Genomic DNA, 27,822 nt, shown 5'->3' with positions numbered 1-27,822 from the left:
CTAGAAGAGCAGTAAGCAAAATCTGAGTACAGTACCCTGCTCTCCCTGGGGGCAAGAAGAGAAATGAGTTGTTTCTGGATCCCAACAGGCTTGGTAATTAATTAAACGCTGAATCATTCAGCCTTACCAACACTGGGTATTCACAGAGCCAGAACAGCGGGGTCCTGCAGAGCTCTGATCTTGAGTTCAGAGCACCTACCACAAGTAACACTCTCCAAGCTTGACACTTCAAAGCTGGGTACCTGCTCACTCGTGTATACATTGGATAATCACACCTGTTTGCATACACTGCTTTTCCCCTTGCCTTCAGTTCTTAATCACTAAAACATGTCACATCCACATCTTACTGGAGAGTTACAAGACTATGGATTGTAAGGCATCACCACCAGCGACAGAGCCTACTTTAGTAACCACAATACTTGGCTTTTTTTCAAGCACAAGGCTAGATTGGGGAGACTTTTTTTTTTTTCAGCAAAGAAAAAACACTTTTTTTCCTTTTGCTTCATTGATTTATCTTAAAACACAACCACAACTGAAAAATCACTATTTCTGTCATCAATCACTGACAATTGATATGAGAGATGGCTGTGATCATGGATCATCATAAGCAGAGGGAGGTCATCCTTGCCCTCTACTCTGCAGTGGTGAGACCATCTGGGGCGATGTGCCCACTACTGGGTTCCTCAGTACAGGAGAGATATAGGCTTACTGGGGCAAATCCCAGCAGAGGGACAGGAAAATTATTATGGGATTGGAGCATCCATCATACAAGCAGAGGCAGAGAGCGCTAGGGCTGGTCAGCCTAAGGAGTAAGCTCAATGTGGATCTTATCTACGTGTATAAATATTTGACAGGAGGGTACAGAAAAGGTGGAACCAGACTCTTCCTAGTGGTGCTCAGTGACAGGACAAGAGGAATTGGGCACAAACTGAAATACAAGGAATTCCATTTAAATATAATACTTTTTTTTTTTTTTTTTTTTTAACTGTGAATGTGGTCAAACACTGGAACAGGATCCCTAGAGAACTTGTGGAATTTCCATCCTTGGAAGAGTCAAAATGAAACCAGACATGGTCCTGAGCAGCCTAGTTTAGCTGAGCCCTGCTTTGAGCAGGGGTTTGAACCAGATCACCTCCAGAGGTCCCTTTCAACCTCAGCTATACCACAATTCCACATTGCTCTGCCAGTTGTGAGGAGTACAAAGGCACTTGTGACAAATCTTTCAAAGTGTTAATTCAGCCAATGGCAAGAATCTTCTTTGACATCTCGACAAATAAAGAAATCAATTTTAGGACATCACTGTACCTAGAAATAGTGGATCATAACTGCATCATTTCTGCAGGAAAAAAATAACAGGTTTGTATTGGTTATAAAACAGTCTATATTTAAAAACATGTCTCCAAAGTCATCAACAGACCAGGATTATTTGTAACATCTGGACAAAGCTGCAAACATTTTTCAAATATTTTCCCTTGATTGGTTCCTTCCAGTTTGGTTTGGTCACAGACCAACACTCTCCAGAAACTCGCTGTCCATCGACACTCACAGTGGAAGTCCACACCTCTCAGTTCCCACGCTGCACAGAGCGCTGAGTCTCTCTGCTTTTCCTTGAGCCATACTTAGGTGTCAGCAAGGGAACTCCTGGTCTCCACATACTCAAGTGCTGCTCTTTTAACAGCCAAGACACTTTCTGCTGTACCAAATTTGTTCTCATAATCCAGGTAGCGTTTAAAGAAGAATTTCATCTTCTTTGGTGCCAAACTCATGTGGATGACCCTCTCAAAGATGTCCCTGCAAGAAACCAAAGTGATTCAGATCACTGTGTTGGTGACAGCACTCAACACAAGCCCTGTATCCTGCCTTTGAACAAAGAGCAGGAAGTCAGGGGAGACATTCAACCTGCTGTGAAGTGCTGGTGCTTGAAGAAATATATTCCTGATAACTGGCCAAAACCTCCAAGGAGAAGCCTTCTATTTGCTTGCTGAACTCTGAGGCTGCTGGTCAACCTAAGCTAAGATCCAGCCACCATATTTGACCCTGCATTCATTAAGCGGATGTGGCTGGATCCATAATGTGGGAAGCTGGACTTCCTTTAGTCAGCTCTCAAAAAGAAAAGAAAAATGGAGAAACTTCTCTTTTTTTATGTTACAAGATACATAAGAGTTTGGTCTTACCCTTCAGAAACAACAAGGCAAACTCTTTGCTCTGCTCTGGGAGGCCCCAGACAAGCTCCTGCTGCAGGGTACCTCTGCTCTTTCCAAGGATTGCTCCAAGCATTGGACTCTGCCCCCTCCCAGCCTGCTGTAGCACAACTCACCGCACTTCCTGCTGGCTGCCCTGTTTGATCATGATGTCTATGTAGATGGACCAGATATCTGTCCGCTTGGGATAGCTGTTGAGGGTACTCTCAAAGAGGGCCTTGGCATGTTCTGGGTCCCCAAAACGGAACTCCAGCTGTGCAAACCTTGAAATGACATCCACATCTGGAACAAGTAATGACATATTAGGGTACTACAGCAGCCCTCTTCCCTATAAAAAACACAAGTGATAATTACACAGAAGGGAGGCAGGCACAGAGACAGCATCATCCCTACCCAGAGACAAAAGGCACTGTTGTAAAGTGGTTTTGAACAAAGGTAGCACGAGAGTGGGAGAGAGAAGGGTCACAGTTCACTTCCCATTTCAGCTTTTTGCAGGAGACAGAAGTTTAGTCTCACATCCAATATGCATCATTGCAGCATCCATAGGTAGCCCCACAAACCCGGGACTAGACCAGCTGAACTTTTCTAGAGAGCTGTAAGACTCAGTATCTTTTTTGCTCTGGGTCCTTTGCTTTTGCCCATCACAGCATATTTTATTACAGGAGGGTTTAGCATTGACATCCAGGCTGACACAGTCAAAGGCAGCATGTTTAGCACCAACTGGCCACACTTTCCACTTATTCCTAATATCGTCACAGGCAGAGATATCAGAGAGCAGCCCGGGTACTGGAGACACACGGTCAACACTTGGGCCACATTATGAACAGGAAGGAGAGTACTTACGTTCTTTGGTGGGCAAAGCCTTGAGCGCACGCTCCAAAAGCTTGTGCGTAGCCTCAGTCTGGCCTTGCTTCAGAAGGAAAGAGGCATATTTCAGCCACACGGATTTCTCCTGACGGAAACGCTTCAGCATTGTGTGGTATAATTCTTCTGCTTGCTGGGAGGGTAGACTTGTGTTAGATCACACAGATTCATAATAAAGCCTTGTAGCTTTAAAATTCTTACTCTTGGCCCAGGTATCTCCAAACACTTATAAGAGAGAAGCAAGTATCAATAGTTCCTTGTCCTGGTCAATCATAGCTATCAATCCCAGTTAGGAACAAGACAGGCCTAACGTCTGACAGCTGGAAGCTTATACAGCGAGCAATGGTAGTTTACTGGCATGACTGAACGGGATACATGCCTGGGACCTGCTTGCACCATCTTACCTTGTACTTCTCAGAATTGGCATAGATGTCACACAGATGCTGGAAGACTTTCAGAGGCTCATTGTACTGAACAGCCCTCTCAAAGACTTTCATCAGTGTCTCCTCGGTACCATACATATTCTCCAAGTTCAGCAGAGCCACCCAGACATTCAGCTTCTCCTGTTCTTCCCTTTAAGCAGATGGGAACAAGAATATTTAGCCTTTTAGAAGTCTTCACCAGCTTTTTGCAAATCACCCTACAACGATGCACTGATTTGAAGCCTGCCTGGAGGACAGATGAAGTAGGGGAGCATACTGCTCACTGAAACACAACTTTTAGAATAGAGCACAGCAGTTATTTCACACTACAGCTTTTGATCACTGCTATTTGTAATTAAAAAAAAAAAAAAAAAAAAAAAAAAAAACCAAAAACGTGGATGATTCAAGAAAGCATAATATACCTAATCATGCTGTAGGGATGTTTAAACATACGAGTGCAGCCCTATAGAAAAAGCCACAAGAGTTGCACAGTTTGTTTCACATTTTGATTTAAGGACAACATCACTGACAGCATTATGCTCCTCCAAACCCTCCTGACCGCTCAGAATTATGTCTTCGCTCAGTGATACCTTGGGCAGTTACTGTGCTCATGAGCTGCAGCAAGTCAGCGGCAGGTCAACTGTGGTGACTCAGGCCAGACCTTCAAAGGGCCAGCTGACAACTGCTACCGCTTCATCCTTTTGAGCTCATCAAATAGATTCTGCCACTCCACACATGTGCACACACACACCAGTGCTCCTCTCCCACCACAACTACTCTGCCATGATTTATTCTTTGGAGCAAAGAAAGGCAGAGCTCTGTTATTACCTGAAGCAAATTGTTTTAAGTGCTCTCTCTGCCACAGCTCTGGCCTTCTCAATCTCAGTAGCCTGGAGGTGGAAAGCCATGTACTGCAGCCAGAGGATGGAGCTGTTGGGACTGCTCAGCACCAGGCGATCAAAGTCATCTGCTGATTGTGGCTGTCGGCTGGGGTCCATCAGAGCTGCCTCTAATTTGCAGAGCTCCTTCTCCTCCTTCTGCCTCTCTAGCTCCTTCTCTTTCTTTGTTCGTTTCTTCAGCTGAAAGAACATAAAGGCAGGCACTTCACGGGGGAACAGACAGGCTCAGCTAAAGCACAGCCAGGCCCCAGTATGTCCAAGGCTAGGCAGTTTTCATAGGAAGAGATGCAACCAATTGTTTAAGACAGAAGGAAAACGGTACACACACCCCATGTCTTCACAGTTCACACGTCCAAGAAGAGCAGCGGCACATGAAATCTCATTTATTTTAGGACAATACACTGAGGGACCAAATACTTTGCTAGTATTGCACACCAACTGCAGGACTCACACTTCACCCCTCCCTCTCATTCTTCCGTCTTTACCCTCTGGGCCAGTGCTCAACACCACCACCCTCTGTAAAAATTCAAGATACATGGAGAGAAATTGTGCAAGTCACTGGGGTGACTTGGGTCTAAAACTGGGAACTGACGGTGTCATCATTCTCGGCACAAGGCAGCTACACCTTGGGCAACAGAGCATTGGCCATGGACAGCCTTCACAGAGGTGAGCTCTGAGGGATGGGAAATCCTGAAGCAACTCATGAAAGCAACTCACAAGTTTGTTTCTGATTTTGCTCATACTGGAAAACTCTTCTAAAAATTACAGCATGAAAGAAGATTTTTGTCATGTTTTTCTAAGTAAGAGGACTAAAATTTGAAAAGGTTTTTCATCTCCAGGAAAATTTCCTGTAAATTTACAACACTCAGAAAAATAAAAAAACAGACCTTATATCAAATACAAAAGCTTTACTTTCATGAAAATGTTTGTTTGATCCTAATTTTTCTTTTGCATGTCAACATGAGAAGCCCTATTTTCATACAGCTATGCTAAATCAGGGCCTTTCCTCCTCTGCTTCAGAGATATCTGCTGTTAAGCCCAGTGCTCACAGTAGTTAAGGAAGTTCTGTATTAGCTGTCAGAGATGTTGCCTTGAGTTAAAAGGCTTTGCTCTGGGGCAAACAGACATGCAAATACTGAGACATCTCATTGAAGCCACCATGTGGTGTCTTCTGTGCAGGCAACACTAGTACACAGTACCTTCGACTGCGGATCCTCCTCCTCTTCGCTCTCTGAGCTCTCTTCCTTCGGATTCAGCACAGGTATATCCATTGCAGTCATGTCCTCATCCCAGGTGAAGCCTGTGGAAACCTGCAGCCTGGGAGCTTCACCAGGTTTCCTCATCTGTTTGGAGGACGACAAGGAACACCATGGGTTTTAATGTGAAGTTTTTACACAGAGATCAGACAACACCTGTTTGCTTGTGGCTTCCCTCTGGCCAGTACTACTGACTTGTGAGACATGGAAACAGCCCACCAACAAAAACACTAAACTTCGGTCACCTCTGCTGTAATTTAAACTTGATCCATCTCAAGCCATTTTCAGATGACACAAACACCAGTCTGTGTCACTCCTACTTGTAGCTTATCTGGTACTTATTGTCATCTAAGTGAAAACTGACACATCTCAATAGGGCTGGAAATCATGTCAGACTCAGATTCTCCTCCAAACTTCTCACCTTTGATTTCTTTTTAGCTGCTTCCTCCTCTTGGTCATCATCCTCCTCCTCCCGGTAATATACCTCAATTCCACTGTCATTTTCATCTGCTGGGCAGATCTTCCTTTTTTTTGGTTTCGCCTCCTGCAACAAAAGGAAATGAGTGGACAGTGGAAGGCAACAACTGGGGTGAATCTTAAAGGCAATTCTGGTCACAAGGTAATGAGCCTAACAACAGAGAGAGGGTGGTGCCCGGTGCCCTAGTCCCTTCAATATTTGGACCAATCAAGTCCTTCAGCATATCCTGCACAATCACATCCATACCTGCTCACTTTCAGAGTTTCCTCTTCTCCGTTTTGTCTTCAGCTTAAGCTCTTTCCTCTTTTCCTTATCATCTGCCTCTTTTTTCTCTCTCTCTGCACCATATCGTGGTAGGCAGAGGGATTCAGGCAAGACATTTGGCATCCCAGTGTCCTCAGGCAAGAGAGAGAGCTCAACATGTTTTTCTTTTCCATTTACACTATGGTGCATTGCCAGGAGCAGCGGGAGAGGAGAAAAAGAAAATCAGAGCATTTATAACAACTACAAGGATATGAATATCTTTAAAATTTTCATGCCTTTTATCCTCCCTCTTTCCACCCTCTCCTCCTCCACCACTTCCTTTCTACTAATTCATGGCCCCTTTTAAAGAACATTGGACCTACCCAAGCACCTTGGCAGTGAGCAGCTTTCCTTCAGGCAGGTACTTTTCATATAAGGAGTGTTTCTGTACAAAGTAAGGGGAAACATTCTGGAATAGGATTCGGCCCAGAAGAGAAGTAGACAAGCTGAGCAGAGGAGGAAAACCAAAAATAAGTATTCCATAGTGGGGAAAAAGGAAAAGATAAAAGCGCAGTGACTAGATCTGTGGCACCACCAGTTCTACATAGCGTTGCCCAAGCTTTCCCTTACTTTAATTTAAAAGGCTTGAGAAAGCAGCAATGACATCTTGATTCCCATGAGGAAATTTATTTTGCAACATTGCATTATGCCAGAAGTCACCCCCAAACAAGATTCCAGAATCATACATTCAAAATAAAATTCTCCAAAACCCCTCATTTCCCAGCATAATTTTCTTATGCTACTCACCCAAAGAATACACCTGATGGAGTGACTGATTTGACATAGCCTCTCACTAGCTGGCCTTTTTTAACATCATTAATACAGGTTATTTCAACATCCTCTACTTTGCTGTTGCTCTTCGGGTTTAGCCTAAAAGAAAACAGGTTAGAAGTTAAAGCACCTACCTGCATAATCCACATTCTGCTCTGGCTATCAACAAAAAGAAATCAGTATTAACAACAGCTAGTATTTTCTGGAAAACACAGCAGATCAGAGACACCTTTCATTTTATTCAAATGTACTAATGGACTCTCTGCATCTCTACCAAGCTACACTTAGCACTGGAGAATAGACATGCTGCTGTAAACAAAGCCAAACAAAACAGATCAGCCTGGCTTCCTCTGACACCAAGAAACTGAGGAGACCAAAATGCTGTCTGAAAACCTGCACAGCATTGACTTCAGGGATTTTTCGAGTTATTTCTAAGATACTTCATTCCACATGGTTTATGCATTTTTGTCCCATAGAGAAGAAAAAGCAAGAGGCTCAGTTTTAAGAGACATTTAGGACTAAGTCTGATGTTTAATCAAAATGGTTAAAATGCAGCTGAACATTGCTAAGCAGGAGATCAACAGTCTGGAGAGAAGTCACATACCGAGATTGCCGGAGAGATAACTGAATTTTGCCATTCTCATTGGAGAGGATGTAACACCTGCATGGCAGAGCAAGGGGAGAAAACAAAGCTTTTTTACTTGTTAAAAAAGCCATAAGTAGAAAACAGGTATTTTCACTAGCAGAATGAAGCTCTAGAGGAAACAAACCACTCTGTTCCCCTGGAACACTTGCTGTCTAACACAAATCAGCATGACACAACAGTTCATGAAACCAGCTAAAGCGTTTTTTGAAACACATCTACTTTCTTTACCCAGTCCTATTGAAAGTATAAAAGACTTAAAAGATTGTTACAGCTGAATCACTTGGCCTGTTGCACTCTCCAGCATTCCCAACAAGTCTGTGAAGTAGGGAAATGCAATTACTTGTGCATTACGAATGTAAAGACAACTGACTTGTCAAACAGCCCATAGAACCACAGCAGAGCTGGGATAACTGGTCTCACTCAGTCCCATCAGCTAAGAGATTAGCTACTCTCAAACCATGGTCCAAGACGACAGCTGAAAAGAGGCTTTTTCATGTGTGGAAAACACAAGACTTTGACCCAAACGCATATAAGGTCATAAATCAATATTACTTCTTAGCTACAGACTGAACCTAGAGTCAAAAAAAGGAAAAAGAGGCAAAAAGCCTGTCACCAAAGGAAGGACATTTCTAAGCCTTACAGCTGGAGAGAACAAGAAAGAGAATTACTGACCTGACAATCTTGCCAACTTTGAAGTCACCCAGAGGATTCTCTGTGTAAGTATCATTCAGGTGAAAAATGCTGACTTTGCCGGTCTTCCCACCTGGCAGCGCAATGGTCAAACCAATGTGTGGAGTCACCTTTGTTACTGAGCCTACAGTGATGGTGCCCTGCTCCAGTGACTGAATTCCTGGAAAAAGTGAAGGAGGAAGAGGGCTTCATAGTACTCCAAAAGTATGCAGCCAAAGCAACAAGGGTAATGAGTCAGTGAAGCCAATTTTAGTTGCCTAGTCACATATTAAACCCCCTAACTTCTGGTAAGGGGCAGTCTATGCACTCCGTTCACAGCAATGTTTGCCTCAGCAGCCCAGACAAGGTCCCCTATAGTTGCACAGTTCCAGGATCCAGAATAACTCGCAGATGTTGACAAGTGTACAATCTCATGTTTGAAATCAGAAGGGAAAATTTTCATAAGGGCTCAGAGAAGGGCTTCAGTCTGAGACAGAAGGAAAGCAATTCTTTAGTGTAAAGGCCTGACCTATCTTGCCCAGTGTGCTGCTACATCTGGGTCAGAGTCCCAGGGGTTAGTTCTGTCCTATAGGGAGGTACAGCTTGTCTCTAAAGTGTAACATTTTCACCTGAGGGGTCAGTGCAGTCCCACCTCTTGAGTAAAGAATCATTTATGGTGGGGTCCTGCTGTTAAGGCTCCACTATACCTGTGAGTGACAAGCAGAGCTTTGTTTCGGTGACATCTGTTCCAGTCACTGTAGCCGATATTGCCTGACCATTTTTGAAGCTCTTTTCTGGATGTTTTAAGACCTGAAAGAAAAGATAGATTTCCACTTATTACCAGAAATGGAGCTTGGCACAACTCTGACTGACTGGTGTTTCTCATACAAAGTTTTACACTTTCTACACACATCTTTAATGTGTACACTTGACTGACAGCTCAGCATTGCTTCAATGACTCTGTCATCCTGAGACAAGCTCACTACAGGGATCGTACTCACTTGTCAGTGAGGAGCAGTGATGCTGAAAGGGCAGAGCACGAGAGTATGAGTTCAGATGGATGTCAGAAGTGTCTGCAGTCGTTATTTACAGCCATGTGCACGTACCTTATCTGTAATGGCCTCTTACCTTGGTGTTCAGAGACAGCAGCAGATGAGGAACTCTTCCTCGAATATCAGGGGCAACTTCTACTTCCAGCCAATTTTTGAGCATGTTATACTGAGAAGACACCAAATAACCAGAGAAGATATCATGAGACCCTGGCAAAAAAAAACCTTCTCCGGTGGATTCCCTCATTTTTAAGACTAGAATGAGCTCCTCCAGCCCTGGCTCTTGCACCAAGCAAAATTGGTGATTTGGCTTCTACTCTTATAAGGACAATACTGCTGTGTTCACAGGCAAGTGCACACATGGGATCAGCAGTGAGCACACTTAGCACTGGTAGCACACACAATTTCTCAAAGCCAGTTCACTAGAGGGCAGGGTGGGAAGCATCTGCTGGCAACAAACAAGCATGTTGAAGAGGATGAGCCAGCTCAACTTCATCAAGTATAGAAAATGTGACTTTCTTCTTCTACTCACCATATAAGACACCACACTTTGCACGACACACTCAGCTATTGAAGACCACAGTAGTGTCAGTGTTTAGGGCTGAACTAAGGCCCCTGAGGTCACCCCCACTTGCTGCCTCCCTCAGCACACTCCTTAGGAAGACTCTGACCTCACCTTTTTCACAAAACAGGTGACTGTCTGTCCAACACTGTAGAGCCCAGCTTTCTTCAGGGCATCATCATCTTCTTTAAGGTCCACCATTGCTGTGATTTCCCCTTCTATTTCACTGTTTACAAAAAAAAGGAAGAGGACAACAGTAAGACATCTTTGGTCCTAATGATGACGATAGGAGTTAGAAACCCAAGAGATTACGGTAATCCAGTACTACTGTGACAATGCCTTTATGACATTCATCCCTATCCCCTCCCCAGCTGCATCCTTCTGCAGGGAATTAATTCTTCCCTGGGCTTAAGAGTGAATCCTTCTGACACAAACAGACATACCAGAATCGAGACTGCCAGAACCTGAAGCCAAAAGGACATTCAAAGGAAACTGCGTGCTAAGAGAACACTGAGAGGTTTAACACAGCTCCTGGACCCCAGTTAGTGTGAAAGAGGGAATAAGAGGCCTTGCCACAATGCATATGTGCAGAGCTCCTTGCTCATGGTCAGCTTCTTCAAAAACGAGAGGAACAAGGGAGGGAACCTACAAGGATACAAAGTTGGTGAAGCATCTGCAGGCACCACAGAGCCAAACACTCACCTTGGTCGAATGCTGAGCTCCGGAATGGTCCGTGTGAAGTGTGGATGGGTGATGGGCAGGTACCTATAAAACACGAAAAGGTTCAAAGTTTCTCATGATCTCCCCCAGTCACTTGTAGTCCCTCTGCATTGGCAAGAAAACAGGTGTAAGCCCTCTAAAACTACCAAAGCCTTTGAGTTCCAGTTCTTTCTAGTACTATTTCAGTGGCAACTTGAGTACCCAAAATACTCTGGCAAATTTAGCCCCTGATGCCAAATCCTGCTTGTATTTAAGAGTTCCACTGGATCTTAAGAGTTTAGAGATCATTTTTTTCTTGCAATTCATACTCAAAATAAATACAGTGACACAGGTAGAGACCTAATTCACTGAAACCTGGATCTCATATAGAATATAATTCTATGAGTGTCGGGGGATTGGACTAGATGATCTTTTTGAGGTCCCTTCCAATCCCAAACATACTGTGAAACATACTGTGATAATAACAGATTTCCTCAGACCTCAACTACTCCAGCAAGAATAGCTGTAACAGTATCTGGTGACAGAGGGAACAGCCTAGATCAGCTGAAATGAGTAACTGTTTCACCCCTTGATTCCCCCCAAGAGTAATATTATAAGCACGTTTTCCCACCTGTGAGTATTCACGTCTCTGCCTCCAATGACTCGGGCAGTCACCTTCTGTCCAGCTTTCAGAGTATATGTTGGAAAAGAGCCTATGGGCACTTCATCCAGAATCCGGGATGCATGGATTGAACCCGTCACCTTGTCATCAATAGCAACTGTGACATGGGTTGGTTTGACAGATTTAACAGTACCAGTAACAACATCCCCCAGGGAAAGCGAGTGTTTCACAGTCGGAATAATTTCTTCTAATGCTGTCTCAGATTCGTTCCGGACTCTTACAAAAACATTCTTCTTTCCTGGGCCTTGTATTGCTAATAAGACTCCGTGGTCATTCACCTTCACTACTTTTAAGGTTGCAGAGATTGTTTGTCCCACCTTCAGTTTTTCTGAGTCAAAGCGGAAGGTGTCATTGAAGTGAGAGGCTATGGGGACAGCCGCCAGCTGGCCTGTTTCCAGAGACACGATGGCAAACTCTTCTGCTACGTGCTGCACGATGGCAGAGTGCTGGGAGTTCTCTGTGAGCCGCTAGACAGAAATGAAGATAGTGACTTACCCTGCTGAGATTTTGATTCTCTCCACTACCTCCTGCAGTTCTGAAGGAGGAAGCAGCCCCCTTCCGCCCTCCCTCAAATTTAGCAATCACCTAGAGTTTGACAGATGAACAGAAACACACAGATCTAAAACCAGAACACATACTTGCTTGGCTCTTTTTTTTAACAGCTCTTCCCGAAGAGAAACATACACCTTGGATGTGAGGGCATCCACATGTAGAACCACTGCCTTTGTTTTCTCACCAGGAACAATACTTTTGTCTACAAATGAGAACAAGAAGATTTATCTCTTGATGACAGTGAAGAATTATGAGCAACTGAGCTAGTGGCACATGTCAGATAGGAAGGGTTGCCTGTGGTTCAGTTTAATTTCTGAAGACCACAACAACAAAGACTGTTTAGTTACTAATTGTAATCATGTTACTGTAACAAAGTAAACTTAGCAGCCAGATGTATAAATCATCTCTTTAAGAAGAGAACAGATTTCTCCAATGTTAATGGAGGAGGAAAAAAAAAATGGAGTTTTTTATTCAGAAAAATAGAGTCTGAAACTTTGATGGAAGAACTAAATTGACTTTATGAAAATGCACCTCTTAAATAATGCAGATGAGGCTGATTAAACACAAATTCAAGGTAAAATAATAAAGGTTTTGAAAAAGATTATGGTAACATATGCACAAAACCATCATCAATCTACCTGTTGCTGAGGAAACAAAGAAATTCTTCTGAATGCAGAAGTACTGGGATATTAGTCTTGCTGAAGTTAGCAGTTTAGATTAGTTTCACTGGTTTATTCATTATCACAGCATGTACATGTTTGTTTCTGCATACTATGGCACTTTTCTGCTTTAATTTTTGAATTGCAAAGTACAGAAATTGCCATCCTGTTTTAAAGTCACATTGATTTAAAAGAAAAATTAACAGCAGTTTCAGATAGAACATGCTCCAAGGAACATGTTTCTAAAGTAAGAAGATAAAAAAAGAGTAAGCTGCCTTTCAAACACCGACAGGCTTGGGGCATTGATCACCTCTCTGGGAAGCCTGTGCCAGTGTTTGATCAACCTCTCAGTAAAAACAATGCTTCCTTATGTCCAGTCTCACCACTGCACACAGTACTCAAGATGAGGCCGCACCAGCGCTGAATACAGGGGGACAATCACCTCTTTTGCGTGGCTGGCTGTGCTGTGATGCTCCCCGGGATGGGGTTTGCCCCTTGGCTGCCAGGGCACACGCTGCTGACTTGTTCTGAGCTGCTGCCACCCAGCACCCCCAGATGCCCATCTGCAGGGCTGCTCTCCAGCCACCCCTCACTCAGTTTACTTTTGTGCCCGATGTTACTCCATCCCAGGTGCAGAATTCAGCATTCAGACTTAACATTTCATCCCATTAATCATTGCCCAATGCTTCAATCTATCTAGACTGCTCTGTAAGGCATCTTGTCCCTCAAGAAAGTCAACAGCACCATCACCAAACTTGCTAATGGTGCATTCAAGTCCTGCATCCAGATTGTTGATAAATATACTGAACACAACTCGCACTAGGACTAAACCCTGAGGAACACCACTGGTGACCAGTCACCAGTCAGAAATGAGGCCAAGAGATAACACATGATCTAGTCCAGTTTACAGATGTTGTAACAGAGGCACGGGTAGGTTTAAGCGATATCTTCTGAATTGCACAAATGGGCTGGCAACACATCTGGAAACTAAACTACTCCTTAAGTCCATCCCTAGTCTGATTAGACTCCTCCCAAGTTGGTCCCTCAGCAGAATTAATTTCAGGAGAGAGGTTTCAAAGTCCAAGAGTGAAAACCAAAGCAAGGAGTCAAAGAAAAGACACTCACCTCCTAAATGGTAGCGAGTGGCTGTCACAGTCAAGCCTGTGACACAGCTGCCACTGAACAGTGCTGAGCCATCCTCCTTCACATCCTGCACCACCAGCTGCAGCTGCTTCCCAGGCACCAGTTCACAAAGGGCTTGGGCCATGCTGGACTCTTCTAAATAAAGGGAAGATAAAGTGAGAAATCTGTTTCATCTATGCTGTGTCTTGGCAAAACAAAGACAGCTTTCACGTTTGCTCAAGAAAGCATGAACAAGAATTTATATCCACCACTATAATAAAAAACAGTTTGGACTCCTGAATCTGTAGAAAGGGAAAGAGGTAAATTCTAAGAATCAGTCAAAGTAGAAACACTTTAGAGAAATTGAGGATCTGATAACTTTGTAGAGAACATTTTCCAATCTTACATAAACACTGTCACACAGCATTGCTTGTAGAAAAAAGGTGAAAGCAAAATAGATTACTGCTAAAAGCACAAACCAGACCTGTCACTTTACAATTACAAGAAACAAAACATCAAACATTACTGGATATAAAAATAACCTAAAAAAGTAAAGCTAGAATTTGATAAAAATAAACTGAAATATGTCCAGTATTCCTAACATTAGAAAAACAGCATGTGAGAAAACCTTTGCTTGAGGACTCGTTCTGCAAACCTGTAATACAAGTAGGCAAATCCATTTGTACAAACTGATCCTTCATGTGACTACTAGTTCGGGTTATCACAAGCACTCAAGTGTCAGCATAATTATCCTTGTACTGAAGCTAGTAGAGGCATCACTACAGATTCTAGTTGAGCAGATGCTGGCTACGGCTCAGGGTGGTTGAAAAATCCCTCTGTGAAAACCAGTTATCCCATGCACAAATATCAATAATAAAAAAGAACTTGATGATCGCATCATGCACAAATGCAGATTTTTGTACCATGAGACTAGTAGGAGCAGTTCTTGACTGCCAGTAAAAAACAGTGTTAGTGTCCTTCACTGTCATAGTTAAACAAACACAATTAGATGAAGGTAGAAATGGTAATTTCTCAGCAGTTATGAGTTACCAGCAAATAGGGTATGCACACAAATAATACATCATTATTCTTGTCAATTATTCTTCTTTATTTTGATGGACAAAGCTGGTCCCATTTGCTGAAATGCAATGAGCCCCTGCTGCCTGCAGTGTATAACAGGCAAGTAAGGAAATTCTTAAATCAAAGCCTTCTAACCCTCTAAAAGCATAATTAACTTTAAACAGATGTACTGTTCTTCAGAGCATCAGAGGACAAAAGATCATGGCTTTACCATCAGACAGGTAACTTGCCCAAACTTTCTAATGTCACAGCAAGGGACACTGATGCACTGGCTCAGGCCACATCCAGTTGTCTTCTGTCCTTCCATCACTTTTGAGTATAGAGAAGAATTGACATGATGTTTATTCTGATTCTTAGATGGCATGTAAGCACTCCAGTGCTGTTTTTCCTAAACCAAGTAATGAGCAGTAGGAAGTCTTACGAGTCTGTTTCTAATGCATGACTTTGCACACAATGAGAGCTTGTCATATCGCTTATCATCATTCTCTTTTCAGACATCTGGGGTAATTCAGGTTTGGGCACTGGGCAGCCTGTTTTGCTCTACTGCTGCTTTGTAGCAATTGACTCAGACACACAAAAATACATTCATTCTGGACTTCCATGAGTCACTCTTCAAAAAACAAACAAACAAACAAACAACCATTAAAAAAAAACACACACAGAAAACCTCACCACATAAACAACAACAAAAAAGGGCAGCAAAACCAAAAAACAATAGAAAAAACACATGCCTAGACCTCTGTTGGCAAGTTAGATAGGTTTCACAGGTTTGTCCAATATCTCTCATACCTCTAAACTCTTCAGAGTTTAATTTCTGTTTGCTGACCACAAGAATCAGGTCAGAAGACTAAAGCTCTTAAAATACAAGAACATAGAGTACTAAAAATTAACCATTGCCGGATTGAAAATAACACAATTAAACAGTGAAACTACTGCCACGTCTCAGTCAACTTTCACATTGGTTCATAAAGCAATTACAATTATTCACACCAAAAAAAGCATCTCAAGGCTGGAGAAAAGCTTTGCTCCACAGAACACCCAGTCTCACCCTGGCCTTCCTTACCCTTCACAGACCCTGCAAGGAATCCATCCTTTAGCACCATTGCACATCCCTTCCTCTTTCAATATATGGTCCTCACAGTTCATCTTTTTATCCCCGTATTTTTAATTCTCTAAACTTCAACCTGAAGTCAATGTAAGAAGCCTAGAAGACTTCAGTGAAAAGAGAAGCTTATTTGGCTTGTTCTGAAAAAGACTCCTAGTCAATGGCAGACACTGCACATACATCCTTCTAATAAGTCCTCTTGGAAGCCAACTCTTTGCTTGAACTGACCTTCCTTTCACTTAAAAGAAAATGGATTTCCTTTTCTGTTCCTCTGTAGCCCCTTTTTTGTGATATGATCCCTCTTAGCAGAACATGTGCAATCTTTTACCTCTTCTTTTCAGCAAGTTCCTGATTTCTTTCATCTCCTTGAAATACTGATTCAGCAGGGCAAAGCTCTCTGCAGCAGAATCGCCTGAGCTGCACTCTGACACCTTCAAATTGAGGAGCACACGCTGCTTCTCCTCATCAGTGCTCATCACCTTTGCGATCACAGTCTGTCCCACCACAAAGTGGTCCTTGGTGTCCGTCACAAACTTGTCACTCATGCTCTGTGAAAAGGAAAGAAAGGGGTAAGGGTTACTGAGCACAGCTGCTAACTAGCAAGCACCTTAAGTGCTTTTCAGAAGAAGGGTTTGAGTTAAGACTTCATGAAAATGCATGACAAATTAACAAAGATAAACAAAGAAGCCATCAATTGAAATTAGTCACTGAAGTCACAAGAAATCCACCTTTGAGGCTTAAGCTCATTTGCATAAAGTTCTTCATTTTGTTTTGGAAGTGAATTAAAACTCAGACCTAAGCAGCTTTTACCCTACTCGAGGAAGCTGTATAAATGCAGGCTCCGCAGAACTATTGTTCCCTCCTTGTTATAGTTCCTTTGCTAAAAGCCATGTTTCAAGCATGTCTGATTGCACACATGCTGCTTACTGAAGTGAATGCATCACTTACCACTTTGGGTGCCAGTCCTGTTACACCAAAAGGGAACTCCACAAACACTCCAAAGGGCATCACATTCCTTATGTAACCAGTCAGCAGCATCCCAGGCTGGATTTCAGGGAAACTTCTCACAACTTGTTCCTCCTGTACAGCAGAAATCACTGCAGACTTTCTGCTCAAGATCTGAACAACCAGTTAGGAAAAATGGGAAAAGATGGATAAAAGGAGCCTGATGCAGAGTAAATCTCTTGATAATGTTAACCATTGAGGCTAGAGCACTTTTTGCAGGCTAGACAGTACAGGAGCTCAAAATCCTGCAGTTCCTTTTATTGTCTTGTTCTCTCTACACTAAAATTTAGCATTCGATGTCTCTCAAGCTGCTCAGCCTCAAAGATGTGTGACTCTCACTAGCAGAAATGTCACCTCACTAATACTTACATTCTAATTTTTGGTATAAAAGCAGCAAGTTTTTTGCTAAGGTTGTGATATGTTTAACAGCCCGGAAGCTGGTTGGAAAGATCAGCCAATTCACAACCAAGTCCTGGTTCTGATGGGATTCTAGCAGTAGCTGAGCCTCACTTTTAACACAAGCAGTTTATAATGACTCTTTGAAGCATCATGAGCTTGACATCATGAGCTTCCAGGTCAACACACTAACTGGTGTATCTTCTGTTTATTGCAGATACTTTGGATTCATGACAGATAACTCCTTCCCTGCACCTGCTTTATTTGATTGGTTGAGGAGGCAAAGGATACAATACGCTCTCCTTTGTCACTTAGGCACATCACTCTCGGCAGGACATCTCCCTCTTGAAGACAATGCCACAAAAGCTTGCAGTTCGCAACGAAGTCAGAGAGGTGAGCTGTGGGAATTGAGGCTACCACACTGCCTTCATCTTCTAAGATAGAAACTTCGAGCCCATTATCTTTCTTCTTCAAGACTTTCACATCAACCATCTGTAAAGAGAACAAATACAGTGATATAAAATTCCAAGTGTCTTTGAAGTCATCCCTTTTGATGCACAGGGTACTAAGTGCTGCACTGCTGGGGCCCTGATATGGCCTCCCAGCTACCGTTTCCCCAAAAATAGGACCTACCCCAAAAATAAGCCCTAGCATGATTTTACAGGATTTTTGCAGATGCTTGAAATATAAGGCCTACTCCAAAAATAAACCCTAGTTACAGTTCATAAAAAAGTCAATTTAAATAGTGTCCAGACAGCTATACATGTATAAAAAGTAAGCATATTTTGGAGCAAAAATGGTATAAGACCCTGGCTTATTTTCTGGGAAACAGGGTATATATGAGAAAATTTCACATCACCAGGGCTGAGCCTCAAAAGCATGCCAACACTGAGAGTAAAATAAAAATAATTCTAAGCTCCCAGAGAAATCAAGAGCTAGAAACAATCTCTCAGTTGTGACTTTTTATTTGAAGGGTAAAGGGAATAATTTAAACAAGATTAGAACTGTCCTGTTCCTGTATTAGCAGTATCTGCACGGTGCTAGAAAAGTGTGCTCTTTCCAAAGACAACAGCATTTCAGAACATTACTCTGAAGTTATCTTTTTTCCAGGAAGCAAAGCAGCTGCTTTTGGAGTAAGAACATCAGCAGCAGCCAGAAGAAAGAGGACTCCACCTAGGAGTAGGAGCACTAATTGGTACCTTCAGAAGGACTGCCCTGGGTCTCCTTTATCCTGACCTCTGAGAGAGATCCTGGTTTTGATCCAGGAGGCAAACACCACAATAAGAAATGCACATTTATGCTAGTTCCTGGCCAACAACAGCTTTTCTTGAAGTAAAGTTGTTCAAAGTGACAACAAATTGTTTGGAAAAGCAGGAAATGGCAAAAAAGTGAGCAATCACTGAACTCGATACCTCTCCAATTTGATATTTCACTTCCTGCTTCTTCTTTGGAGTACATTCCTTTTTGTCCTCTGGAGCAGGCTTGCTTGATAACCTGAAGGACAACAAGAGTCTTTCCTGCTCGGGTTCACATTTTAAGACCATTACTTTGAGAACCTGCAGCAAAAAAAGATAAACCAAGTTTAATTCAGCCGACCTTCCTTCTCAGTGTGCTACTACCTACAACATGAGACACGGATATGCAGATGGAGCACACTACTCCCTAACAACCAGGATAGCCAACCAGTGACTTTAAATTAACCAGTTCAACCAGAGACAAATGTTCTTCTGATCACATGTATGGAAAATGGAAGTATGTAATCACTAAATGATCTGTATGTGGTAAATCTGTAGCACAGAATAAAATCCAGATCTCCAGATTTGCAGTCAGAAACCTTGACTTGAAAATTACCCTTCTCCTTAGCCAGCCAATAAGCGGCAAGTTTAAAAAACAAACAAACAAACAAAACCAAACAAAAACCACACACCACACAAAACAGAAACAACAAAAACCACAAACAAAACAAAAAGAAACAAAAAAACCTCAAACAAACAGAGGGCTGAGATCTTTATAAGCTCACCCACAACAAAGACATGAACTTGGTGAACAGCATGGTTCCCAGAGTGCCGTGTTTAAGATGTACAGGATTTGAAATAAACAGGAAAATAAGAGTAATGCAGAGGCAGAAAACCTCATCCCTCTGATTCTGCAGGTAAGAGTTTTAACTTCCTTAGAAGACACTGCAGCCTAGAATTCCAAACTTCTACTAAGATCTCAATAACTCAACCAAGCGTAGTCCCTGTATCACATACCATGGTGCGTCCTGCACACCAGAACAGAGAGGGCCTAGAAACAAAGACAGTTCGGTGAAATACTCAAAGCTGCCCCTTTCACAGCCTAATCTGTTTAAATGGAGCATGACTATTACTTAAAGTGAATAGACATGGGCATCCCTTGGTGCAGTTGGTTCCTCCAGGGGAAAACCCACATTGAAGCCAACTCAGCTGCAGATTTCTCTTTTGCCTTCAAACATAAGTAAATGTAGGCACATTAATTACCTGGCCTTCATGGAAGACTTTATCTGGACAAGATATGGGTTCTGAGCTCAGCTCATTCTTGGGTACCAGACCTTTGACATCATTGTAGAACTTCACAATGCAGCCAAACTCCCTTGCACACACCACAAAGCCATGTGTGATCAGACCTGGCTTTGCATCTTCATAACTGGAGAGGACTGGAAGCTTCGATTGGACAAGACTTTTCTTTAGAGTAAGGATCAGCTTCTTTCCTGCAGGATTGCACTCTAGCACCTAAAAGAATGGAGTACAAGAAGGTACAAAAGGTATGTCTGCCACTGTCTGATCAATCCAGCTGCCAAGTACTCAGAACAAAGGAGTGCAAAGCAGCTGAAGACCCTGCCTGGCAGCTCTCACCCGGCACTTGACTTCATCTCCTATGTTGTATTTCTTCTCAGGCTGCTTCAGGATCACATCAGCGAGATGCAAGGACGGCACAAGCCCTTTAATCCCATCAGTCACCTTCACATGCATCCCAATGGGTTTAAATGCAAACACTTTGCCCTAGCACCAAAAATAGGGAAAAGGATCTGTAAGTTCAGCATAAAAAGCAGACTGTGCACAGGTAGGAAACAGCCAAGACATTGCACTACCTGTTATTACCAAATCTAATCACCTCCCCAAAAAGAAAAAACAAAAACCCACAACTTAGTCCAACCCACAGTCCACCCAACCAATCTGACCCATTAACTTTTATACATTAAGTGAGATTGTTTTCCAGCCTCTTTTCCTGAAGCGTAGGCTACTTCTACAAAATCCTGATTGACTGGCAAACTCGAGTTGTTTCCAGAGACATATCCAATACAGTCATTACTTCAACATAAGAACAATCACAACTGCGTAATCTTTTGCCCATCAGCTGATTGTGATGGTCCATACATGAAATTCTACTTTGAGTGCAAGGCAAGTTTTAGTCTCTTTCACAGAAGTTTTTCTAAAAATGTATTCATTGCCATAAATAAATGACTGACTATGGCTAAAATTGTATTGCCTTGGTGGCATCATGAATGAAAACCTGAACAAAACACGGAAAGTATCGCATTCCACTAATCAAGTCCTGCAAGGAGAGGTTATTTCTCCTCACTTTAATCTCACTAGTCTGGATCGGAAGTTGAATATACATACTAGGCAGAGGAAATGCACATTAGCTAGATCTATTCTAAATATAACAGCCACACAATAGTGTGTCAGTCCTTCAGAAGCTCACCTGCACCACATCTCCTGTGTGGATATCTTGGTATTGCAGAAATCGTGCTTCAATGATCTTACTAGGAAACAGACACAGCAAAGAGATGACCAATCAGTCGACTTGAAGGAAACTCAGGATCTTTGCCTTATCCCAAATACCCATTATTACACCCACCCTCCCACCCCACCCAGTGCTCTACAACTCCAGAGTTCTGCATTTTACCCCAACCAACCCACCTCCCAAAAACAGTCTCTGGACATAAAGCTCATGGAGGTTCACCAGGCTGCGTTCCAGGTGACAGCCACACAGTTATGGCCACCAGCCATGGCTCCATGAAAATGAAGCCCATCATCTGCATTGCTTAAAGCCATGTAGATGGAAAAACTAAGAGGGAGAAGCTAAATAGGCTGGGACTTGGAAGACCAAGGTTCCATTTCCTCTTCAGCCTCCTTTGCCATGATATCAGCAAAATTAAATTAGTCTCCCCGTGTCTCAGCCCACCAGCTACACTGATGGAGTCCCAGTTCTCTATAGTATGGGGAGTATATGTGAGATGCCCAGACAAGCTGGCACGAGCCAACAGAGATACAAGCCAAAAACCCCAAATGGCAAATTCCAGCCCAGCAAATCAAGGTAGCTTTTTCCACCCTCAACTAAACTTTTTGAATCCTTCAACCAATTTTCTTGAAGAGTCTATGAAACTTACTACTTCAGAGATACGATATACATCTCATCCATTAGGCTGTAGTCAATGATCCGACATTTATGTTTGCATCCTGTCTTAAATGCTGCAGGTTTAAAGGATTTTCTTGTTTTTGAAAGATGTTTCAACTATAAAAAAAATAATTACAATTTAGTGTTTGAAAATGGAAGCACTGATAGAGCATCTGACCCAATCATTTCTCTAACACTAGCTCTGTGCAGCAGGTTTCACCAGTTCTTCCTCAACAGCTCTCCTACATTCCAATCAGAACAAGTGGAGGTATGATTTAGCAGACACCTTCCATGTTGTCCTAATTCTGTTTTATTTGTCTCAGAAAGAACATTAAGGTGGAAAGCAAAACCTCATCCTAGCCTCCTTCCCCAGGAGGCAAAGACAGCTATGGAAGGACTTCCCTCACTGCCCTGGTACTGACCCGTGCAAATGCAAGAGTGCCATCTTCAAACTCAAAGATGGCACCAAACTGCTTGTAGAAAGCTTTCACTGTCGACTCCTCCACCACTGCCCCCACGCGATCACTGGGGAGCTGGTTTGGGGATCCCCCGGGGTGGAGGAAGGCCGGCCGCAGAGTGAGCCGCACCACCTTGGAAGTGGGGTGGACGGAAAGGATGCAAGCTTTCACCTGGGAGAAGAGAACACGTTCGTTAACCAGGAGTATGTACACAGAAGAGGACAAAGGCACGTTGCTCATGTTTTTAGACATCGTGCCTGGCATCTGAACTCTTTGTCCACGTACAAGCACTCCCCAATATTGCTACTAAGACTTCAATTCTAGCAGCTTCACTGACGAGGGATTATTGCCTCTGTCTGTTGTTTCTGGGCTAGTCTGGTATGTGACCGCACAATAGATTTTCTATCACTTTCAAGTCTCTCATGTTTCCCAAATAAGTCTTACATTACCCCAGGAATGGCTTTGCTCTTTACAACTGTAAAGCAATCATGATAGCAATTCAAATAAAAGATAATGAAGACAGCTATCATCAATGATATTTCAGAGATTATTCCACCAAAATGCTGGAGAAGAGATGTTGCAAGCAACACAGCAGCTCCAGCCACCCTGCTCTCTCCTTACCACTTGATCTGGAGAATAGTTCATGGATTTCTCTGGGTCCATGTGTATGAAATCCACAATGCCAGTGAAGGAAGACAGAAAGCTCAGCTTGATCCCCAGTGGGGACACCTAGAAAGGGGAAAGAAAAGATACCAAAAAGATCTGCACTCACTGTCAATTCTAATCAACAAGCGCATCACAAGAGACAGAAATCCGCTAACAATTCTGCTTTCAACGTTATTTTGCAAAACCACTCCTTTAGTTTTTCAATAATGCTATGCTTACTCTGAAGAATACTGCAACCTGTGGAATACTTTTCCCAAGCAAAGGCCAGAGAAGTAAAGAATGGATCCTGTTCTGCTTCAAGCTTCATCACCAACTCCAGGTGGAAGCCTTTATACTCACAGCATCACACCCAGGACAGAGATCAGACCTTATGGGAATAACAGTGTTTGCTTCTGTAAAGTAATTGAGCGCAAGCACAAAAATTTTCATGGCATAAGCTTCCATCTCTACTTCAAATGACTCCGTACCTTCAGCAAAACCAAAAAATAACCCAAAACAACAAACCCAAACCAGACCTTACCTTCTGCACTCGAGCTTTCACCACCAGCCCTGGCAATAAATTTGAGAGCGTCCAGTTCTGTTGCTCTGTTGCAAGGGATGCAGCAACCTCTGATCGGTCAATGGACAAACGGACCACTCTTCCCTCGTTCTTTACTTCCACAATAACACAGTTCAGGTTCTGGCCTATTTTCAAGTCAGACCCTATGAAGACAAGTCACAGCATAAAACCTGCACAAGGAACACTCAGGAATTCCCTTCCTCTTTTTCCAAAGCTTTTTTGCAGTTCCCTGTATTTTAAGAAGTTAGAACTCCTCTGAATCTAAGTGTAGGCTACTGCAAGCAGGCACGGATGGGCTTGGAACAGTAACAGCCTGCCAGAAAACAGGTTGAAACCCAACGGCTTGTTGCAGACCAGCCACAAAACTGCTGTTTCCAGCAACTTGCAATGACTCCACCCTGACCCAATCTCATTGAGGTGCACTAACACCACAGATAAAACAACCTTTAATTCCCGTCATTCTCCAACTCCACTTTAAGCTCAGCAACTCCTCCTGCACTCCTACTTACCTATCTTGTTCGCTTTGATATAATTTTGGGCTTTCTGACGAGGTAGGAAAGCATGAGTCCCACTGATTCCAATATCAATGATGTACCCATGGTCTTCCACACTAGATACAAAGCCAGAGAGCAGCTGTTGGGAGGGAAGCATAGAAAACAAGTAACATGACAAAACAGCTGGATCTTCAAAGAATGAACATCTGGTAAGAGATTCCCCACCCAAATACTCACTTGTTTCATGAGCACAGAGAGAAAAGATTTCCAGAGCAGCAGAAAGAACACTACATTCTTTCTTGCTACAGAGCTCATTTGGCAGTGGGGTCTCAACTCTACCGTCATCTGACTATGCACATATAGAGCTCACAAACCAGTACGGAAAAAAATTGGGATGCTCAAAAGTAGCAGTGCACATGCTGGCAACCATACAGGTGGAAACACAAAACGTAAACATCTAAGAACCTCTGCAAAGCAGGCTAATTATCATTCTCTGCATAAATAACATAGAAATCTACTCAGAAATAAGTCTTTAAATAACTTGTTCATATTGAAACAGAATCAGGTGAATGGATTTCATGAGTGACAACCTAGAACCAAGAGCCAGTACTGCTCTCTCCTCCCAGGTCTCTTCCACAGCAGGAGCAATTCTTCTCTGATCCCATGCAAAGACAAACAGAAATGTTCCCCCACACACACTGTGCAAGAAGCACCTCCAAAGCCCAGAGGCTGTGACAGACCCAGAACACGTACCATTCCCGATGCAAGTGCCGAAGCATTCAGACCATTATTGACCTTCTTGGGGTCGATCGATAATTTGATACTCCGACGTCCATCAGCACTTTTCTCAACGCTGGTTACGATGCACCTGACTAGTGTTCCTGGAGAATACATGTCTGAGAGCGAATTCAAGTCCTGACCAGAAAGATGACCAAGAAAAAAACATACAAATTTTACAATACTGAATAACATAAAAAGGCCAGAATTTGTTACTGAAGTAGCTTTTGAAATCAAAACCTCATAGGGAAGTCCTGTTTCTCTGTCAACACACTAGAAGACAAGAAATGCCACAAACACCAGGATCTCAATACAGAACCAGGCATGACCTTACAAGACATTAGCAGCTCTAGCAGGCTTCGTTTAAAAAGGAATACTGTGGGGGCCAGAGTCAGCAGGTTGCAGCTGAAAAAACATCTGTACAGAGCCAACAGTGACCCAAACCTCACCTCCACCTTCATCAAGGAAAACCATTACCATCAAAAGGCTGGCACACCAGCAGATACTACATCCCACACAACCTTGGAACAATTTCTGGAGTGCGGACACCAGAGAGACAGGATAAGAGATCACTTCCTCCTCATGCTTTCTAACAATCAACATTATCAGGAAATCACAAAGTCTGCTCGGAAAAGCCAGTTCCAAACCAAGGTCAGCCCACATTAGCACCACACAGCAGCACGTCGCATGGAGCAACACATAATTAAATGGCAAAGACAGTGCTAATCCCCACGCCCTCACATCATCTTCCAACCACTTCCTCAACTTCTTCCCCCAGCTGTCTACAGCCCGGATCAGTATTTCGCTTCAGCAGCAGACAGGCAGCACAAATCCCTTCATGTTCCACAGGCTATGAAGTTGACAGACTATTTAGCCAAGCCTAAGGCACTGCAAGTGACCAAATTCAAGTCAGCTGCAAGACATCAGAAGCCAGACTCCCATACAAGACCTTAGGGCTGGTTCTGAGGTGTTATTAACACTCCCGAGCTCCCAAGCACAAATCACAGCCCCAGGCCAAGGTCTCACCTCCAGGAGTTCTCCTTGGGCCACCTGCTTGCTCAGCATTTTGCTGTAGGTGTCACTGATCTGCGTGACTGGCACAAACCCTGTAAGTCCGTTGGGCAAGCTGATGATCAGCTCGTAGTCACTGACCTCTTTTATACACCCAAGGAGCAGCATCCCCTCACAGAGCACCTGGGAAAGCAGGAAGAACAGCACAGCGTGGGTATCTTGGCAAGTCAGTGATAACAGGGTGGTAAACACACTTTTGTCCTGAATCACTGATGTATTTTACAGGTTTAGTGAGCAAGAACATGTTGTTTTGAGACAGCCCAAAAGAGAGATACAAACAAAATCAAACAATATCCACAAACCTCAATTGTGAGTGGCTCAATATTTAAAACACTGTCTTTAGCTGCAGCTGTCTTGTCTGCCTTGAACTTTTTCTGCTTTCCTTGATCCCTTTGGCTCTTTTTTCTTTTCTGAGATTTTTCTTCATGGTGAACCTAAAGTAGATTATAAGCAGAGGAAAAAAATAAAAGTGGATAAAGAGATCAACTTTGCACCAAGGCAGAACTCTGCTGCCCAGAATAAAATTAGAAGAAAACACTAGCATTGTAGGAAAAAAAGATCAACCTTGGTAACTGCTATATGTATACACGCAAATCATCCAGAATATCTCCTTTTGGACTGAGGGAGATCATTTATAGAACTGTGAATCTTGGGCATGAAGAAGAGTGGTACAAGTGATTTTCACCACGCTCTGCTTACAGAAAAACAAAGACCAAACGTAGTCTGTATCCACTAGCTCTCCCCTCGCTACACAAGCGCCTCAGGATAAGGTGCCTGTGGAAAGCTTAAGAGCTAAAGCCTGACTGAATAACTTTGATTGAACTTTTTCTGTCATCACATTCAACATGCATCAGACAGCAGGGACCTTCAGGAGATCAGAAGAAGGTGGATGTCAGCAGTTATCTCTTTCTGGAAGCCCCTTCTATAGTTTGCTACAGAAAGCAGGGATTGGAAAGACTGCAGGTCATATCCTGAGAAGAATTAGTCAAGAACATGAAAACAACATACATCAAACAAATTGTCCCGCTCTAACTTTGAGTTGGGTGTTTTTCCCACTGTGGGCTTTTTCTGGATACCCCCTCGAGGAAAGTTTTCTTCCATGGATGCCATGCTTGCAATTCTATAGGACAAATGACAAAACAGAGATTAGACTGCAGCTGTTACGCTTGTTCCTCACAAACACTGAAGAGACATAAGAGTGAATGACCCTCAAACCAAGAAATAGTTTGGATGGCTACTTCACAGTTAATCAGTGACAAAACAGAAACTCATGTCCAAATGTATTTAACGTTTTACTACATCTAAGCTTTGCAATGGTCCATCTAAGTATACACATCCCTAAGACTTTTTACTATTGCCCAATTCTACTAAAACATTTCTTTTAAGGCATTTAGTTGCACATAGATATTCATAAAACTGCTTTAGCCATAAGTTTCCTGAACAGATCTTTGGTATCTTCAGTGGACAAGCTGCAATTACCAGCTTCAGTCATGAAGGAGAAAGTGAGTGAAACACGAAGTTTCACTGCATTTTTACTTCTCGGAAACCACCCTTAAAGGTTAATACGATGGGATACAACTTTGTGTAAACTCTATACGTATATATTTGATACGTTTCATCTGTCTACAGCTCGTTCTGTAAACGACACGTGCACATGCGATTTATCACTTTAGCCAACAGCACTTCCACAGAAACTGACACTAAAACACTGCGTTGCCAAATTTAAAGTAGTCTGTTAGGCACACAGAACTCCTTTAAACATAACAGACGTAATAAAACTAGAGTCCCTCGCGGCTCGCTCATCACAGGGGTCGCGAAGCAGCAGAGACCCCTCCCGCGGCCGGTAAGCGAGCCGGCTGCACCGGCCGCGCCGCGCGGCTGGGCCGGGCAGGAGCTGTGCCCGCAGGGGCCTTACCTGCCGGCCGCTGCCGCCCCGGCCCCGGCCCCGGCCCCGGCCC

General features: G+C 43.1%; 1 protein-coding gene across 2 annotated transcripts; it reads right to left on the bottom strand.

Annotated features, from left to right (window-relative positions):
* Positions 1 to 735: 735 nt before the first annotated feature.
* On the bottom strand, positions 736 to 27,822 carry PDCD11 (programmed cell death 11). Of its 2 annotated transcripts, none has more exons than XM_080347879.1 (36): positions 27,780 to 27,822; positions 26,873 to 26,984; positions 26,167 to 26,298; positions 25,820 to 25,987; positions 24,770 to 24,931; positions 24,032 to 24,155; positions 23,484 to 23,665; positions 22,919 to 23,026; positions 22,262 to 22,468; positions 21,832 to 21,956; positions 21,144 to 21,204; positions 20,294 to 20,440; positions 19,919 to 20,170; positions 18,833 to 18,976; positions 17,712 to 17,912; positions 16,968 to 17,138; positions 16,348 to 16,567; positions 13,838 to 13,990; positions 12,140 to 12,255; positions 11,451 to 11,968; positions 10,823 to 10,885; positions 10,235 to 10,346; positions 9,638 to 9,727; positions 9,217 to 9,319; positions 8,513 to 8,690; positions 7,799 to 7,855; positions 7,171 to 7,293; positions 6,747 to 6,869; positions 6,367 to 6,562; positions 6,064 to 6,186; positions 5,586 to 5,729; positions 4,316 to 4,566; positions 3,470 to 3,638; positions 3,045 to 3,198; positions 2,318 to 2,483; positions 736 to 1,791 (listed from the first exon to the last, which is right to left on the bottom strand). In XM_080347879.1, the coding sequence occupies exons 2-36, from the start codon at positions 26,972 to 26,974 to the stop codon at positions 1,620 to 1,622; spliced, it is 5,517 nt and encodes a 1,838-aa protein (XP_080204005.1). In that variant the 5' UTR covers positions 26,975 to 26,984; positions 27,780 to 27,822; the 3' UTR covers positions 736 to 1,619. The 2 variants fall into 2 exon arrangements, with proteins under 2 accessions (XP_080204005.1, XP_080204006.1); XM_080347880.1 differs by having other exon boundaries at positions 13,838 to 13,987.

The sequence above is a fragment of the Nesoenas mayeri genome (assembly GCF_963082525.1).
Source record: "Nesoenas mayeri genome assembly, chromosome: 7".
Classification (NCBI taxonomy): domain Eukaryota; kingdom Metazoa; phylum Chordata; class Aves; order Columbiformes; family Columbidae; genus Nesoenas; species Nesoenas mayeri.
Note: the sequence above shows the minus strand (reverse complement) of the source record. Positions and strands in the feature narration are given on the sequence as shown.

Bases quoted from the DNA above. Each gene is read 5' to 3' on its own strand.
- PDCD11 (XM_080347879.1), bottom strand. From the start codon at position 26,974: ATGGCATCCATGGAAGAAAACTTTCCTCGAGGGGGTATCCAGAAAAAG. The intron at 26,299-26,872 runs GTATGTTGTTTT...AATCTACTTTAG, and splicing joins AGCGGGACAATTTGTTTGAT to GTTCACCATGAAGAAAAATC. The intron at 20,441-21,143 runs GTGAGCTTCTGA...TTTTGGTGCTAG, and splicing joins ACACAGGAGATGTGGTGCAG to GGCAAAGTGTTTGCATTTAA.